Consider the following 17,483-nt stretch of genomic DNA (forward strand, 5'->3'; position numbering starts at 1 on the left):
CATTGTTGACTCTTTTGCTTTTAACAGACATTTTTAAGATAAAGGCTAAGAGAGAGTACGTGTATGTGTGTATATGTGTGTATGTGTGTGTATGTATATGTGTGAGTGAATGTGTGTATGTGTGTGCATGTGTGTAGATCTGTGTATGTGTGTATGTGTGTGTGTACACATGCTTAACTGTTGAGCGTTGTGGAGAAATCAAGTTGGGTGAAAACCAATAAATGGCAACCAGATTTGGAAGCATGGTAACTTCTGGTGACAATTTCAGTGGAGCGCTGGGAGAAGAAACCGAGTTGGGAAGGAATTTGGGGCCAGAGTTCTGGGTGATTCTTTGGAGACTTTGGCTGTCACAAAAGGCCTGGTAGCTAGAGAGGCATAGGTGGTGAGGTTGAAGAAGGGTTGGTGATTTTTCCCAAGCTCCTGGACTTTGAATGTTTCTGGAAAAGAACAAGATGAAAGGAGTTGGGGAGAGAGAGGGAGAGAGACAGAGAGACAGAGAGACAGACAAAATCCCAAGGCCATGGGAAAAGCCGAAGTGCAGAGTGAGCTGCCTTTAGAGAGGAGGAGTGGCTTTGTCCGTCGCCCTTTGCCCTTCTCCTGCATTCTTGGAGGTCCCTCCTGACGGTGCCCGTGTCCTTTCTGGACAACCGGTCCATCTGTTGAGAGGGGAAGGGTGCAGAGGAGATTTAGCTCTGTGGGTTGGAGGGCGATGAAAAGGTGAAAACTAACTGTTGGAGCAAATGAGAATGGAGCTGACCAGAGAAACACGATAGAGCTTTAAAATTTTGATGATATATGGGCGCCAGTTCTAGTCCCGGTTGCTCCACTTCCAGTCCAGCTCTCTGCTGTGGCCTGGGAGAGCAGTGGAGGATGGCCCAAGTGCTTGGGCCCCTGCACCCGCATGGGAGACCAGGAGGAAGCACCTGCTCCTGGCTTCGGATGGGCACAGTTCTGACCATTGCAGCCATTTGGAGAGTGAACCAACTGAAGGAAGACCTCTCTCTCTCTCTCTCTCTCTCTCTCTCTCTCCCTCACTGTCTGTAGCTCTACCTCTCAAATAAAATCTTTTAAAAAATTGATGATAACTTTTTTTTTGTCTAAAGAGAAATGAACCTAATTGCATTTCCTGGGAGGCACGCAGAGTAGACTTTTGTCCAGTTCAATTCTGTGCTGCACCTGCCAATTTCTGAAACAGTTCCAGATAGATCAGATCATCTTAGCTCACACTGAGAAACGCTTTGGCTTCCTCTTTGTTCCCTCTGCTCAAAAATGAACGCTCCCATTTGGAACCTTGGATGCACTGGGCAGCCAGCAAGCCCTCCTGGGCCAGTCCTCCCGGAAAGGCGAGAGTCAGCCCCTTTCCACCCATCGATCAATCGGGCCAGACACCCAGCTTGCTTCTGGCATGCCCCCAACGCGCAGAGCCTGCGCTTGAAAATCTGATTTGAGCCAAAAGCTGAAAACTTTTCCCCAACCAGAGAATTCCTGAGGCTCTCACTCCCTGCAGCGCCCTCCTGCCGCAAAGCAGGCGGCTCCCAGACAAAAGATTTCCTCTTTAGGCACTTTTGAACTTTCCAGGGGGTACAGGAAATCACCAGGACTGAGAATAAATGGGAACACACACCCAAACAAACATGCACAGCAAAGCTCTCCTTGTCTCCTGGCAGAAGCAAACGCAAGTCCTGTCCAGAGCAAAGCTGCTTCTGCTCAGATCAACCAAACAGGAGCTCCGGATCCAAGATCTACAAACCGCAGGTGAGGACCCACGAAGACAGGACCTCCAAGGCTTCAGACAACAGGTGTCCCGAACACAGAATGCCCTGTGTTAAATATCAAGAGAATGAGAAAGCAGTTAGATGCTATGAAAGATATGCAGGGTGCAAAAGGAACCTTCAGAAAGGAAAAATCCTTGGCCACCTACTCTGGTGGGTTTAACAGCAGACTGGAGAAAACTAGTTAACTCTGAAGTGGAGCTAAAGAAATGATCCAGAATGCAAACTGAGAAAGAAATAAACAGAACACACCAAAGAGAGATTAAAAGAGTCAGCGACTAAAATGAAAAAGTCTAACGTACAAATAATTGGAGTTTCAGATAGAAAGAATGGTGGATGGGCAAATTTGAAAGAGATAAAGACTAGGGATTTTCCCAAACTCTTGAAACTCTGGAATCCAACAAGGCAGAAAGCATTAAGTACACGACCCAGCTAATTCAAAGGCAAAGCCACACTTAGATACACTAGGAAGCTCTGTCTAAAAGGCAGCCAGCACGCATGCTCGCTTGCTCTCTCTCTCTCTCTCTCTCTCTCACACACACACACACACACACACCCCTACAACTGTGAAATCATACCAGACTTCTTCTTTTGGTTAAAGATTTATTTATTTATATGAAAGGCAGAGTTACACACAGAGAGAGGAAGAGACAGAGCAAGAAATCATCCCATCCCTCTGGTTCACTCCCCATGTAGCCACAACAGCCAGGGCTAGACCAGGCCGAAGCCAGGAACCAGGAGCTTCATCCAGGTCTCCCATGGGTGTACAGGAGCCCAAGCACTTGGGCCACCTTCCCCTGCTTTCCCAGGTACTTTAACTGGGAGCTGGATGGGAAGTGGAGCAGCTGGGACTCAAACCAGTGTCCATATGGGTTGCTGGCATCACAGGCGGCAGCTTAACCCACTGTGCAACGCAGGTCCCCAGATTTCTTAACAAAATCAATAAAACAGTGGACTGGTATCTTGAAAGTACAGAGAGGCAATAATTGCCAACTTGGAATTTTAAACCCAGAAAAACTGATTTGCAAGAAGACAAAATGAGGATGTTCAGGAAAACACAAACCAAGCAAGTTTACCAAAAGTTGTGATGTAAAGAACTTATAAAAAAAATGTGGTCCCAGAGCGGCTCACTCACTTTGCCTTCACAGTATATAAAACAAATTAATAAAATTTAAAAATTGTATTCATTGAAAATATAGCCTCAAAGTACATAAAGAAAAAATGAAAAAAAGTGGATAGACCCATAGAAAGTTACAGCAAATGAAAAAGGAGTGTATGTGAATACACACTTGTAGAACAAGGGAAGTTTGTAATCCTAACCTGCAGAGTTGGGTGGATTAATGGGCGGATGGGTAAGGTCCATGCAAGGTGAAAGACAAAACACTCGCTTTTTCCTGAAGCTGCCTTGAGCCGCCCTTGGTTTCATCCTGAGGAACAGGGTCTTTATCGAAGATATCACAGACACGTTCCCGTTACCCCGGCGGTAAGCAATGAGACCCGTCGCTGGCTGATTGGATGATAGTTTTTATTCCTGCCTCCCTGATTGGCTGCTATCCTCTACCTAAGTGTAAACGCCCACAGCCCTCCCTTTCTGCCCAGCCAATAGGACCGTTTCCATCCTCTACACTGGCCAATCAAAGAACAAGACATGCGGGCGCCACTTTGCGTGTAAAGGGTCCCCGCTGCCCCCTCGGAGCGGCTTTCCCCACCGCTGTGGCCGGAGGCCCCTTGCCTTCCCTACAACCTGTGCTTTGCTCTCTCCTTGTCTGCACGGAAATTCTTCTCCCCTCCCCTTCCTGCTGTAACAGTAACGAACAGGGAAGTTATATTCTTATCAAGAAAACAGACTACAAAGCAAATTTCAGAGTATTTTATAGCTGAATTCTCTCAACTCAATGAAAAAAAAATCAAGAACAAATGGCTAGATTTAAATGCCCATACATTTTGAAATTTAAAACACACATTTCTTCTTTTTTTTTTTTTTGGTAGCTTTTATTTAATAAATACAAATGTCATAGGCACAGCTTTAGGAATACAGCAGTTCTCCCTGCCCCCCCCCACCATAGTCACCCTCCCACCCCCACTCCCATCCCACCTCCTACTCCCTCTCCCATCCCATTCTTCATTAAGATTCATTTTTAATTATCTTTATATACAGAAGATCAACTCTATACTAAGTAAAGATTTCAACAATTTGCACCCACACAGACACACAAAGTATAAAATTCTGTTTGAAGACAAGTTTTACTGTTAATTCTCATAGTACAACTCATTAAGGACAGAGGTCCTGTATACATGGGGTTACTTCTTGTGCACAGTGACTCCTATTGTTGATTTAACAATTGACACTTATTTATGATGTCAGTGATCGCCTGAGGCTCTTGATGAGCTGCCAAGGCTATGGAAGCCTCTTGATTCACAAACTCCGACCTTATTTAGACAAGGTCATAGTCAAAGTGGAAGTTCTCTCCTCCCTTCAGAGAAAGGTACCTCCTTCTTTGATGGTCCCTTCTTTCCACTGGGGTCTCACTCACAGAGATCTTTATGTAGATCATTTTTGCCACAGTAAAACACACATTTTTTTAAGAAAAATATTTATTTATTTGAAATCCAGAGTTACACAGAGAGAGGAGAGGCAGTTGGGGGGGGGGGGGTGTCTTCCATCTGATGGTTCACTCTCCAATTGGCCGCAATGGCCGGAGCTGTGCCCATCCGAAGCCAGGAGCCAGGAGCTTCTTCCAGGTCTCCCACGTGGGTGCAGGGGCCCAAGGACTTGGGCCAACTTCTACTGCTTTCCCAGGCCATAGCAGAGAGCTGGAGCAGAAGTGGAGCAGCCGGGCCTCCAACCGGCATCCATAAAGGATGCCAGCTCTTCAGGGCAGGGCATTTACCCGCTGCGCCACAGCTTCGGCCCCTAAAACACACATTTCTAAGTAAGTAATTAATCAATGAGAAAATTAAAATGGAAATTTTTCAAGAATTTAAAATTGAGTGATATTAAATGTCTCTACATCCAGTACTTGGGGATGCCACCAAAATATTTCATAGAAGGAAATTAATAGCCTTTTATTACTAATTAATAGAAGGAATTAGTGCACAAAAGAATCCAACCCAGAGACAGTAAATGGAAAGATACTCTAAATGAGGTAGCAGAAATCAGTGAACTAGGAAAGAAACACACACTAAAGAGGACTGACAAAGCCAAAGACTAGTCTTGGGGATAAAAGAATTCACTGGATGAATCTTTGATATGGCAACCATGAAAAAAAAAGAGAGAGAGAGAGAGAAAAGATTGAAACAAATCATGTGAGGTATAAAAAGGCATAAAATTGGCCAGCGTGCTCATCTTTCAATTTCATGAAGTTTTCATTTTGTGTTATGCTATGTGTATACAAAAGTTCATGAAGAAAATGGGATTGAAAGTTTCCGAGGAAGGAGGCGGACTGAGTGTGGTGTTAGGGTGTGAGCGGCCTTTTACAACATTGCAGAAAGAGCAGTGCAACACGGAATCGGAACCTGCCGTCTCGGGATAGCCAGGAGACATCGACATCACTCGAAGGAGGCAGGTCTTAAAATTAAGCTAGTTAAGGCGCCAACAGGAAACAGGACAGGCAGCTCCAAGACCATGGCTTCCAAACCCTACTGGTTCTGTGTCACACAGAAGAGTTAATTTGTCTAAGCAAAATGATACCCATACTTACCCATATACATGCACATACATACAAGTACACACAAATACATACTCGCACTGACACACATACACACACATGCACACTCACACACACCCATAATACTCATAGATACATACACACACTCACACATGCGTACTCATACACATATCACACCCCCAAGCCAGACACTTACCTGGCCACACTGCCCACCACTCCAGGAACTTTTTGTAATGCCCCATCTCGAACATACGTGGAACACCAGTATTACTTGCCCCAAGATCTTCGAGAAAATAAAACCTCAAATAAACATGTTTAAATGATGTTATTAGATTCTAGCTGGGTATCTGCCTGCTAAAACACTTGGGGAAGCATGTTCATGCTTTTTTTTTTTTTTAAAGATGTATTTATTTAAAAGTCAGAGTTACATAGAGAAAGAGGGAGACACACACACACACACACACAGAGAGAGAGAGAGAGAGAGAGAGGTCTTCCATCCGATGGTTCACTCCCCATGTGGCCTCAATGGCTGGGGCTGGGCCAGGCCAAAGCCAGGAGCCAGGGGCTTGTTTCAGGTCTCCCATGTGGGTGCAGGGGCCCACTGATTTTCTCAGGCGCATTTGCAGGGAGCTGGATTGGAATTGGAGCAGCCAGGACTCGAACTTGTGCCTATATGGGATGCTAGCATTGCAGGCTGTGGTTTTACCCGCTACACCACAGAGCCAGCCCCAAGTGTGTGCTTTAAAAACAGAGAATAGAGAGGAAAGCGACTAGGAGGGACTTAAGGACATGCCAGGACCAGGCTGAGACCAACCAGAGCCGTCACTGTGCTGCCCCCTGCAATCATCCCCAGGCCCAGTAGGAGTAGCTTTCTCATGCTCTGGAAAGTTCTGGAAAGGCCGTGAAGATGTGAGCAGTTGGGGAAGGGAGAGGGAGAGGTGTCCTGAGCAGCCCCTCTGAATGGTGACAAGAATCCCGGGTGGAGAGTGAAATAGCTCACGCTGACAGGCTGGCTCCCATGCACAGAATCTTTCGCTTTGAGGGTAAGCTCTGCTCTCCGAGGCACTGGGGGGGGGGGGGGCACTGCCACTCAGCGGGCCTCCTCTCTGTCCTTGGTCTCGGGGTGACTCAGCGCTTCCCAGCAGGTGATCCCTGGTGACAGCCTACAGCCACCTTGCTTTCTGTTTGTTTCACAGTCAGAGCTGGCTCTTCATTTTCATGCATTTATTCTCCAACCACCCCAGACCTGGCTGCAGGGCCCAGTAATAGATTCGGGATCTGAGGGCCTCGGAAGCTTCTGCAGGGGCATGGCCCAGGTTCCAGGCACCCGTGAAGTGTCAGTCTCGGCTGGGCCCTGACAGACGGGGTGAGCACCCGGGCGCACCCTCCCTCCCTGTGAGAGGACTTCAGGGGAGGTGTTTAGAAAACAGAGCTCCATCCCCTGGAGGGAAGGGGCCGTGGGGCCACCATCACAGAGCTCTGCATCAATTCAGCACCAGAAAAAACAAAACTGGGAAGCGAAGATTAAAAAATAATCCAAATTTCATAGCAGTGAGGCATGGTGTGATGAGCTGGGGAATTGGGTGAGTGTTAAGCTCAGAATCACAAAGCATCCTCACCGCCCTCCTTTACAGCTTCAGGACTGAAGCAGGCAACAGCACATTTGCCCCCCCCCCCCCTGGAAAATTCTTCTTCCCAAGGGTCCAAGTCCTTGGGCCATCTTCCTCTGCTTTCTCAGGCACATTAGCAGGGCACCAGATTGGAAGTGGAGCAGCCAGGACTCGAACCGGCACTCCTATGGGATGCTGGCATTGCAGGCGGTGGCTTTACCTGCTGCACCACAGCACTGGCCCCAGGATAGAAAATATTCCTAAGAAGGTTTCCAGCAACAGTGGGTCTCTGTGCTCACGGAGCCCCTGGGAGGCCTCAGTGTGTCACAGGACTTGTATGATTCTGCTAAAGACACATATCGTCAACTTCCTTCCATCCCAAAACACTGGCCAAGTTTTCTCATGCTGTTACTATAAGGAAATACCAGTGCAAATCTGCCTGTGTTCATGTGGATACTATCTTTTTTTTTTTTTTTTGCAATCTAACAGCTAAAATAGTTTTCACGCTTAAAACTGAAATGCATGTGAATGCATGAGATTTTTTAAAATAAATGTGTCATAGATATTTGCCAACAGAATCTTCTGGTTGACAATTTTTTCTAAAGGATGAAACCTGTGGCTTCATTTGAATGAACTGCGATTTGAATATCTGTAAGTAGCATAATGAATGTAGATGCAGCTCTGCCATATTGGCTGTAGGGGGCCCAGTGTTGTGCTATAGAGGGTAAAGCTAACACCTGCTGTGCCGGCATCCCACACTGACTCTGGTTCCAGTCCTGGTTGTTCCGTTTCTAATCCAGCTCCCTGGTGATGCACCTGGGAAAGCAATGGAAGATGGCTCAAGTTGTTGGGCCCCTGTACCCTTGTGGGAGACCTGGGTGAAGCTCCAGGCTTTGGTCTGGCCTGCTTGTCCATTTGGAGAGTGAACTAATGGATACAAGCGCACTCTCTCTCTCTCCCTCCTTCTATCCCTCCCTCCCTCTCTTTGGCCCTCCCTCTTTCTGTAACTCTATCTCTCAAATAAATAAATAAATCTTAAAAAAAATAATTCCTTAAAAAAATCTACTGGCTGCCAGGGACCTTAGGTGAATTAGCCTGTCTGAGCTTTGGTTTTCTTACAGGCAAGAAGAGGTGTAGATTCTGTGAAGGTGCTTCAAAAACATTTACAGGAGATTGGAATTAAAAAATAATTAGCATTTTACATGAACTTTTGGAAGATCCCTCACCTGCACCTGGGGGGGCCCAGGGGAGGGGGTAGGTCAAGGGCAGGCACACAAAGCCTGCCCCAGTCTACCCTAAACGCCCATGCTTCTCACCGTTTCCTGCTCAGGTCCCCTCAAACAGGAACGAGGATTTACTTAAGTGTTCTTACTGCATTCTTAAAACAGGATGGTGTCGCTCAAATCATATATATATATATATATATATATATATAAAATAGAAAATAAAATTATCTGCGGTGCATAAAGCCATTTGAAAAGAATGACACCGTAAGTACCCACTGACGTTTTATTGAACATGATGGAGTGCTACAGTCTCCGTGCAAAGTGCCCTTCACTGCTCCCAGCTCCCTGCCTTAGTTTTACTGCAACAAATCACGTGGTAAAGAAAGACCTTCCTCAGGGTCACACAGTTCGGAAGGCATCTTGGAGACAGGTGCCAGCCCCTTGGAGACTTGGGAGGCAAGTCCTAGAAACTGGGATCCGTCCTCTTTCTTTTTATGTCAGGCCTTCAGTAGCTGGGACCACGTTTTCTCCATCTTTCGCATCCCATCTCCCACCACACAGCCAACCGGGATCAACAAGTCAGTTGCAAACAGGTAGTGCACGCCCAACATTGTGCGAAGAAGCAGGAACAACAGTTCCAGCAGGGAGGCACAGTTAAATCCATCAGGCAACTCTGGCGGAGGCTGAGTTATCTGGGTGCTGTTGCTGGTATCTGGATTTCTTTATAAAGACTTTTTATTTATTTATTTGAGAGGTAGCATTACAGACAGTGAGAGGGAGAGACAGAGGAGGATCTTCCATCCACTGGTTCACTCCCCAGATGGCTACCACTGCCGGAGCCAGGCAGATCCAAAGCCAGGAGCCAGGTGAGTGCAGGGGCCCAAGCACTTGGGCCATCTTCCACTGCTTTCCCAGGCCATTAGCAGAGAGCTGGATCAGAAGAGGAGCAGCCAGGACTAGAACTGGAGCCTATATGGGATGCCGGCACCACAGGTGGAGGATTAACCTACAGCGCCAGTCCCATGGATTTCTTAATGTCAGTTCCAGAGTCCCAGGAACTTTTAGAAGGGGAAGTGCTGCCACGGGGAAAGCCAATACACTCACTGATACATAAAGAAATAGATGTGTTTATTAACTCCCACTGTGTGCCAGGCAGTGGAGATCAACAGCAAGTAAGAACTGACACCCCAGCTCAAGCAGGGAGAGCCCCATCAGTAGAGAAAAAGCAAGGCCACGGGGCCGATGCTGTGCAGCGCGGAAAGCCACCTCCTGCAACACCAGCATCCCCTATGGGCACCGGTTCGAGTCCCCACTGCTCCACTTCTAACCCAGCTCCCTGCTAATGCACTTGAGCAGGCAGCAGAAAATGGCCCAAGTGCTTGGGTGTCTGCCACCCACATGGAAGACCCAGAAGAAGCTTCTGGCTCCTGGCTTTGGCCTGGCCCAGCCCTGCCTATCGCAGTGACTTGGAGAGTAAACCAGCAGATAGAAAATCTCTCTCTCTCTCTCCATATATATATATATATATATATATATATATATATATATATATAACTCTGCCTTTCAAAGAAATAAATAAACCATAAACGAAACAAAGCAAAAAAGGCAAGGCACAGCATGTTTTCAGAACTGGAACAGACTGGCCAGGACTTGGTGAAGACACAAGGGGGCAGAGTCCAGTCTCCCGGCTGTGAGCTGGTGGGACGGGTTGGGCAGAAGAGACCTTGGAAAGAGGTGGTTTGTGGAAGTGGCCTCCCAGATGCTCGCCAATCTGGTGGACCACTGTGGAGCATTCCAAAGACCAGAGGGAGGAGAGACCGAGGGGCGTGGACAGACGGCCTGTCCAAGGGGAACAGGCAGAGGGGACAGCGGAGGGGGCTGTGAGAGACAGGAGGGAGTGCTGACCACAAGGCAAGAGAAAACCCTGGAGATGATACTAGGGATGAAATCCAGGGCGTGCCATTGACACCCGAGCACGCACTCTCTTCCCAAAGGGAGCGGGCACCATCGGTTGCTTATAAGCAGGAAGGCCAGAGTCAGACTGCATTTCTGAAAGTTCACTGTGGCAGCGAGTATGACGGATGGACTGGCTGCCCGAGGAGTCTGCAGGGAAGGACACGAGAGGAGAGAGGCATCACCGTGGTCAGGATGAGAAATGAGGAGGCGCCAGCCGGGGCAGGAGCCAAGACAGGGAGGGGAGGGGACAGTCGTGGTGGGCAGGTGGGAGCCAGGAGGCAGCTGGCCCACTGCAGCTGCAGCTAGTGTCCTGGGTGAGCCTAAGGGACTCTCCCTCCAGCCTCTCCCGATGGCTGGTCAGGAGCAGCCGAGTGACCTTGGGCAGGTCACCTCTCCCTCCCCACCTGTGGGATGGATCTAATGTAGGACAGCGCCTGCCACAGGTGGCGCTGCGCATCCGTGGGTGAACGCAGCGGCACAGTGGGCCCCCTGTGTCCTCAGGTTCAGCCAACTTGAGAAGGGAAATATTCAGGCGTAAAAATGCATCAGGCCTGAGCATGAACAGACTGTCTGCTCCTCATTGTCCCCTCAACAATACAGTCTAACAACCACTTTCACAGCGCTTCCGTGGCATTAGACATGAGACACAGTCTAGAGGATGGCGAAGGCTGGGTGCAAATACTGTGCCATTTTATATAAGCGACTTTGGCATCTGTGGAGTTTGGTACCCTTGGGAGCCAAAGCCCTTGCACACGCAGAGGGACGAGTGTCCGTGTAGGTATTTTGGGAAGGTCTGGCAGGCAGAGCGAGTGCTTGATAAAGGCTTGCCTGTGATTCATTCCTCAGTCGCTCTCCGGAGGCTTAGCCTGTCCTGCAGGGCTCACTCAAGCTTGCTGTAGGAAAGACACTTGGGATTTTGAAACACGGCTTTGGTGGCACAGCGGGGTAAAGCCCTGGCCTGAAGCGCCAGCATCCCATAAAGACGTTGATTTGAGTCCCGGCTGCTCTACTTCTGATCCAGCTCTCTGCTATGGCCTGAGAAAGCAACGGAGGATGGCCCAAGTCCTTGGGCCCCTGCACTTACATGGGAGACCTGGAAGAGGCTCCTGGCTCCTGGCTTTGGATCGGCACAGCTCCGACTGTTGAGGCCTTTTGGGAAGTGAACCAGTGGATGGAGGACCTCTCTCTCTCTCTCTCTCTCTCTCTCTCTACCTCGCTCTGTAACTCTGTCTTTCAAATAAATAAAATAAATCTTTAAAAAAAAATAAACATGCTTCCGTCACCTAGGGAAGGTGTACACAACAGGAGTGGGCAGCAGGCAGAAACCGGTGACTGGCACGCCCCCGTCTTGATGTCAGCTTGACAGGTTCTCTTATACGTACAGCACCGCCCGGATCCACCCCCCACGTCCTACCAGCCCTGATGCCAGGGCCTTGTGTCCACAGCCACACGCTTCAGAGGCTGTCAGAAACAGGAGCCAATAACGTGTCTTTTGGTAAGAGGTCAGATATACATTTAGAAAAAAGTCTCAGTGTTTGTCCAGAAGGTAATAGCATGGAATAGCATGAAAGATCTGTGAGAGAGACAGATGCTTCTTTAAAGACATCCAGAGTCTTCTTTAATTACTGGAGTTTCTCACTGAATACGGTATATTTTTAAAAAAGATTTATGTGTTCATTTATTTATTTCAAAGGCTGATTGACAGAGAGAGAGAGAGAGGTCTTCCATCCTCTGGTTCACTCCCCAGATGGCCCAATGGCTGCAGCTGGGCTGACCCAAAGTCAGGACCCAGGAGCTCCATTCAGGTCTCCCATGCAGGTGCAGGGGCCCAGGACTTGGGCCACCTTCTGCTGCTTTCCCTGGCGCATCAGCAGGGAGCTGGATCTAAGCAGAGCAGCTGGGACCTGAATCGGCGCTGCGATGCCGGATGCTGGCGTCCCACACAGCAGCCAACCCCGCTTCGCCACTGCGCCAGCCCCTCACCTAGCTTGCAGGCGACGCAGAGCTGTGTAGACACTGAAGGCTGTGGCTCTCCTCACGAGCCTTTGTCCGGAGGCAATGAACCTCCTGTCTCCTGGAGGAAGAGGTTAGATTCGACAAAATTCCATGGGTTTTTGTCTTTCATAAAATTGTACTGTTCTTAGTTAAATTCCAACTTCCTGTCATCATTGGGTGGCTCCCTAGTTACTTAGGTTGGGAGTGTTTCCGAGGCGGTGGACATAATTACTCTCAAACTTCCAGACAGGAAGGTCCAAACCTGAGGTCGGGAGACAGGAACGGGGTGGTGGGGGCCCATGACAGAGGGGGCAGCGAGGGAGACTCGGTAGCGGCCACACTCTACTTTGGGGCAGGAGGAAAGGACATAGCATCGGTCACCTCTTCCCTTGCTTTGGTCGGAGGAAGCCAGTGATGGGGATGTCTGCACAGCAAAACCCACACCCATCTGTGCGCACAGGGGACGTAAGGCCCGGGAGTACCTACAAGGCTGGCAGCAACCCGGGGCTTAGGAAAGGGAGCACTGGGGAGGGATTAGCACACGGACTCTGCTCCCACCTCCAGTCAGCCTTCTGGGATTGCATGTTTCACCCTACATTTAACCAGACCAACCACTCCTCCACATCTTTCTGGGAGAGCCCACTAGCTGTGGTGCATGGGTTAAAAAGATCTGTATGGGGGCAAGTCTTTAGCTTAGTGGCTGAGACACTGGCATCCCACCTCGGAGGACCTGGGTTCGACTCCCAGCTCCAGCTCCCAACCCCAGCTTCCCACTATGTGCACCCACTGGAGGCAGCAGCTGATGGCTCAAGTAATTGAACCTCGGCCCCTCTGCCATCCACATGGGAGATCTGGCTTGGGTTCCAGTCTCCTGGCTCCAGCCTGGCATGACAGGCACTGGGGGCATGAACATGTGGATGGGAAAACTGTCTCTCTCTGTCTCTCTAATCATTTTTTTTAAGGAGCTGTGTGGCACTGATAGGACCAGGGATTAAACTTGGGCGCCCAGACACTATCCAAAGAGCTCAAGGCATTGCCTGATCCTGCATGAGGACTTCCAGCCCTCGGAAGGGTCAGGGACATCCTGCCGGCCGAGTCTCCCCTGGCCTCCACAGCACTGGGCACTGGCTGAAGTCTCGCCTTCGCACCTGCCAAGTGTGTCCACCGAGCCGGACAGAATCCCTCTGCAACCGGCCTGGGAAGGAATTGGCTCCAGCACACACACACACACACACACACGGGTCAAACAGAAGAGATTGCAGGTAATGCAGTGTACTCAGAGGCGTTTAACAAAGGCTCTGCTAAAGCCTGCTGGAATCAATTTTCTGCTTTAAAAAGTAATCCTCCGCCAACAAGCAGTGGCATTTTCCGAAGTGTTAACACGCCGTTGGTATTCTTTTAGAAATCAGTGAAAAAAAGAACCAGGGGCCAGTGCTGTGGCGCAGCAGGCTAAGCCGACACTTCTGATGCTGGCATCCCATATCGGAGCGTGGGTTTGAGTCCTGGCTCCTCCGCTTCCCATCCAGCTCCCTGTTAATGTGCCTGGGAAGGCAATGGAAGGTGGACCAAGTGCTTCGGCCCCTGCCACCCAAGTGGGAGCCTGGGATGGAGCTCCTGGCTCCTGGCTTCAGCCTGGCCCAGCCCTGGCCATTGCAGCCACTTGGGGGAGTGAACCAGAGGATGGAAGATCTCATTGCGTGTATGTGTCTCTCTCTATATAACTCTGCCCTTCAAATAAGTAAATAAATTAATAAATAAGTCGTTTCTCAAAACAAGAAAGAAGTAAAATGAAGGAGATATAACTGAATCAAGGTTAAGTGTTGGCTTTGAAATCATTAGTCACTTTTTTTTTAATAAGATCTATTTTATCTTTGGAATTCAGAGTTACAGAAGGAAAGAGAGAGAGAGAGAGAGAGACAGTGAGGTCTTCCATCGATGGTTCACTCCCCAAATGGCCGAAACAGTCTGCAAGCTGGGCCAATCCAAAGCCAAGAGCCAGGAGCTTCTTCTGGGTCTCCCGTGGGTGCAGGAGTTCAAGCACTTGGGCCATCCTCTGCTGTTTTCCCAGACCCTCAGCAGGAAGCTGGATCAGAAGTGGAGCAGCTGGAACTCTAACTGGCACCCATATGGGATGCCGGCTTCGCAGGTGGCAGCTTTACCTGCAACACCACAGTGCCAGCCCCTAGGCATTGACTTTTAAAATAAAGTTTTAGGAAGTAGCAATCCCAGACTGCTTTTGAGCACTAGTACAAGAAAAAGCCTTTGACTCTCAGCAAAGGACCCCGGGGCTGACTTACAGATGGAGGAACCCACCCCCCAGACACAGTCATGGACAAGGAGTCAAACCCGTCTTCCTCACCATCCTCCAGGCTATGCAGGCTCTGCTGCCACCTGGTGGCTGAAATAGGCAGGCGCGGGTGAGAGCAGAGCCCGCTTCCTAGAAGGCGGGGGCATTTGTAGGCTGGGGCACTGGCGCCTTGCGCGGGCATGTGGAACCTTCCAGCTGCAACACCAGCCTTTGCAAGGCTTTCCTTCTCAAAGATTTTATGAGAGACTCCCAAAATGTGTGGAAAATGGAATTAAAAAGTAAGTTTCTTTGGGTGTATAAAATTGTGAAATCTATAGGCACAGGAGGGAGTCTTGGAAATATCCAGGGCAGACAAATATTACGCAAAAGCTGCGGGCGGATCTCTAATGCTTCCAGCTCTCAGGTAAACTTCTGTTTCCGTTCCCTTTTTCAGTCGGCGTTCTGAAGTCCCCTGGGGTTCCATTCGTCCTCCTGCACCACCCCGCCCTGTGCACAGAGGGGCGGCTTTCTGCTGGTGTCATGGATGAGCCCCTTTGTCCTAACTGGGACAGATGCCAGCAGGGGGAATGGACGCATGTACGTACACGGTACATTAGACAGGCAGGCAACATGTTCAGGAGGAGCTGCCTCCCAGGACCAGGAGTCCCAGGAAGAGAACGGGAGAGGAAGGGCCCTTGGGAAACAAAGAGGAGCTCTGGCAGGTGTCTGAGAACTCTGCCGGGAGGGTTCCACCTGCTCAGCACTCCGTGGGGAATTCAACCTCATGTCCACGTCCACAGCTTCTGGCAGATGGGGTTGCTGCTCTTAGTGAAACAGCAAAGTGATAGAAAACTCTTCCCCCAAATACAATGTAGAGTACTTTCTCAAAGTTTTATGGAAAATGAAGTTAAAAGGCTAGTTTATCTTGGTGCACAAAAATTCTGGAATTCATTCCTCTCAGAGGTCTTCCACAAGTTTGTGGAAATGCAAATCATGGAAAAATTATGCATGGATTTCAAAACTTTTGCACCAAAATAAACATCTTTTAATTCCATTTTCCACAAACTTTTTGATGTATCCTTTTTTTTTTAAAAAAAAAAAAAGCATCTATTTATTTGAGAGGCAGAGTCACAGAGAAAGACAGAGACACAAAGAGAGAGAGATTTTTCCATTTAGTGGTTCACTCCCCAAATGGCTGCAATGGTAGGGCCTGGGCCATACTGAGGCCAGGAGCTGGAATTCCATCTGGGTTTCCCATGTGGGTGACAGAGGCCCAAGCACGTGGGCCATCTACCACTACCTTCCCAGGTACATTAGCAGGGAGCAAGATGGGAAGTGGAGCAGCGGGACTTGAACCAGCCATGAGAGAGGCTACCAGCATTGCAGGTGGTGACTTAACCAGCTGCATCGCAACGCTGGCCCTAACCTCTACTTTTTATGCTAGGCACTGAGCTGGTTCATTTTACTGAAGCCTCAGAGCACGTCTGTGGGGTCAGTGTCATCATCCCCATTTCACAGAGCAAGACGCTGAGACCCATGGAAGGCTGAGCAGCTTGCCCAAGGTCAGCCCTCTGGGCCAGTGACTGTGCGTTCTTCCAACTCCATGCTGTCTGTCTCTTCCCTCCTCATCACGCTCGGCTAGAGCAAACACAGAAAGGCAAATACTTCCAATTCAGGCAGAAGTGCACCATGTGCCTTTTCTAATTCGTGTAATTCTAAATGTCACCACAAGTTCAGTTCTAGGTCACTTTTAAAACGAGCAACTTTTGCTTTAAGGCAAGTAGGGAGAGAAAAATGCTGCGGCAATTGGCACCGTTGTACAAGCCCTTGCTGGGTTCTCTGCTTAGCTTTCCAGGGACGGTTCAAACAGAACCTGCTGTGAGCCGCCACCATGGCAGCTTTTCCCAGTGGGCAGGAAGGCCCTGCTGGAGGCGCGAGACTGCCTCCGGGCGTACACGGGAACTGCGCTGCAGAGGACTGGCGGCAGCCGAGGCGGCAGGTGCACCGCAACAGCACGCACACCAAGGCAAACCAGCCGACTCCACACAGCTTTCGTTCGGCTTTATCTTTCCCCTCCTGAGATACCTGGGAGAGTTTTGTTCTCAGACGGCTTTGTTCCACAATGAAATATTTCCATAGTGTTAGGACATTTGAAAGTGTACCCTGATCTTTTTTGTTTGTTTATGTATTTGAAAGGCAGAGAGAGAGAGAGAAGGAGGGAGGGAGGGAGGGAGGGAGGGAGGGAGGGAGGGAGGGAGGGAGGGAGGGAGGGAGAAATCTTCCATGCACTGGTTCACTCCCCAGATGGCTGCAATAGTCAGAGCTGGACCAGGCCAGGAGTCTGGATCTCCATCTGGGTCTCCCACGCGGGTGGCAGAGACCCAAGCATTTGAGCCATCTTCTGCTGCCTTCCAGGCAAGTGAGGGAGCTGGGTGAGACTCAGACAAGCACTCTGATATAGGATGTGGGCATCCCAAGAAGTGCCCTAACCATTGCACCAAGCACCCCAACATGGCCTTTGATGGCATTTCTTCAACTCCATTTGGAACATACATGTGCTGGGGTCTGCTGACCAATTATGCCAGGGCCCAGTCTCCATCAGTTTACAAAAACGGTTGGTGCTAAGTTCACCATCCAGCCTATGTGGATCCCCTCAGCTGTGAGATGAGCGTCAAGAATCTGTAAGGTCTGTAAGGTTGGCGCTGGGTGCTAAACAGAATCGGACACTGAAGGCACGGGAGAGGTCAGGCGTCCGTCTCCCTAGCCGCCTTCCCCACCGTTCTCAGCCCCGCCACCTGACTCGGTCCTGTCTGTTGGGGGTCAGAGCCTCCAGGGGACTCTGGTCACTGCTTCAGTAGACCAGGCTGGGCTGATCACGAGACTTTGGGGCGGCAGCACCCTCCCTGTGTGCTGCGCTTTGTGGGAGTGAGGTGAGCATTCCCTGAAGAGCTCAGCCTTTCCTTAGTCCC

General features: G+C 49.6%; 1 protein-coding gene across 2 annotated transcripts in view; it reads right to left on the bottom strand.

Moving 5' to 3' along the window:
- Window positions 1–4,349: 4,349 nt before the first annotated feature.
- The window catches only part of C3H2orf76 (chromosome 3 C2orf76 homolog), a 91,971-nt gene continuing 78,837 nt past the window's right edge, over window positions 4,350–17,483 (bottom strand). For both annotated transcript variants that reach the window (XM_070071021.1, XM_070071020.1), the window contains 2 exons: window positions 5,637–5,740; window positions 4,350–4,686 (listed from right to left, as the gene is read on the bottom strand). In XM_070071021.1, the coding sequence (XP_069927122.1) occupies window positions 4,660–4,686; window positions 5,637–5,740 (131 nt within the window). In that variant the 3' untranslated portion in view covers window positions 4,350–4,659. The remainder of the gene's footprint in view (window positions 4,687–5,636; window positions 5,741–17,483) is intronic.

Source organism: Oryctolagus cuniculus, chromosome 3 (genome assembly GCF_964237555.1).
Source record: "Oryctolagus cuniculus chromosome 3, mOryCun1.1, whole genome shotgun sequence".
Lineage (NCBI taxonomy): Eukaryota > Metazoa > Chordata > Mammalia > Lagomorpha > Leporidae > Oryctolagus > Oryctolagus cuniculus.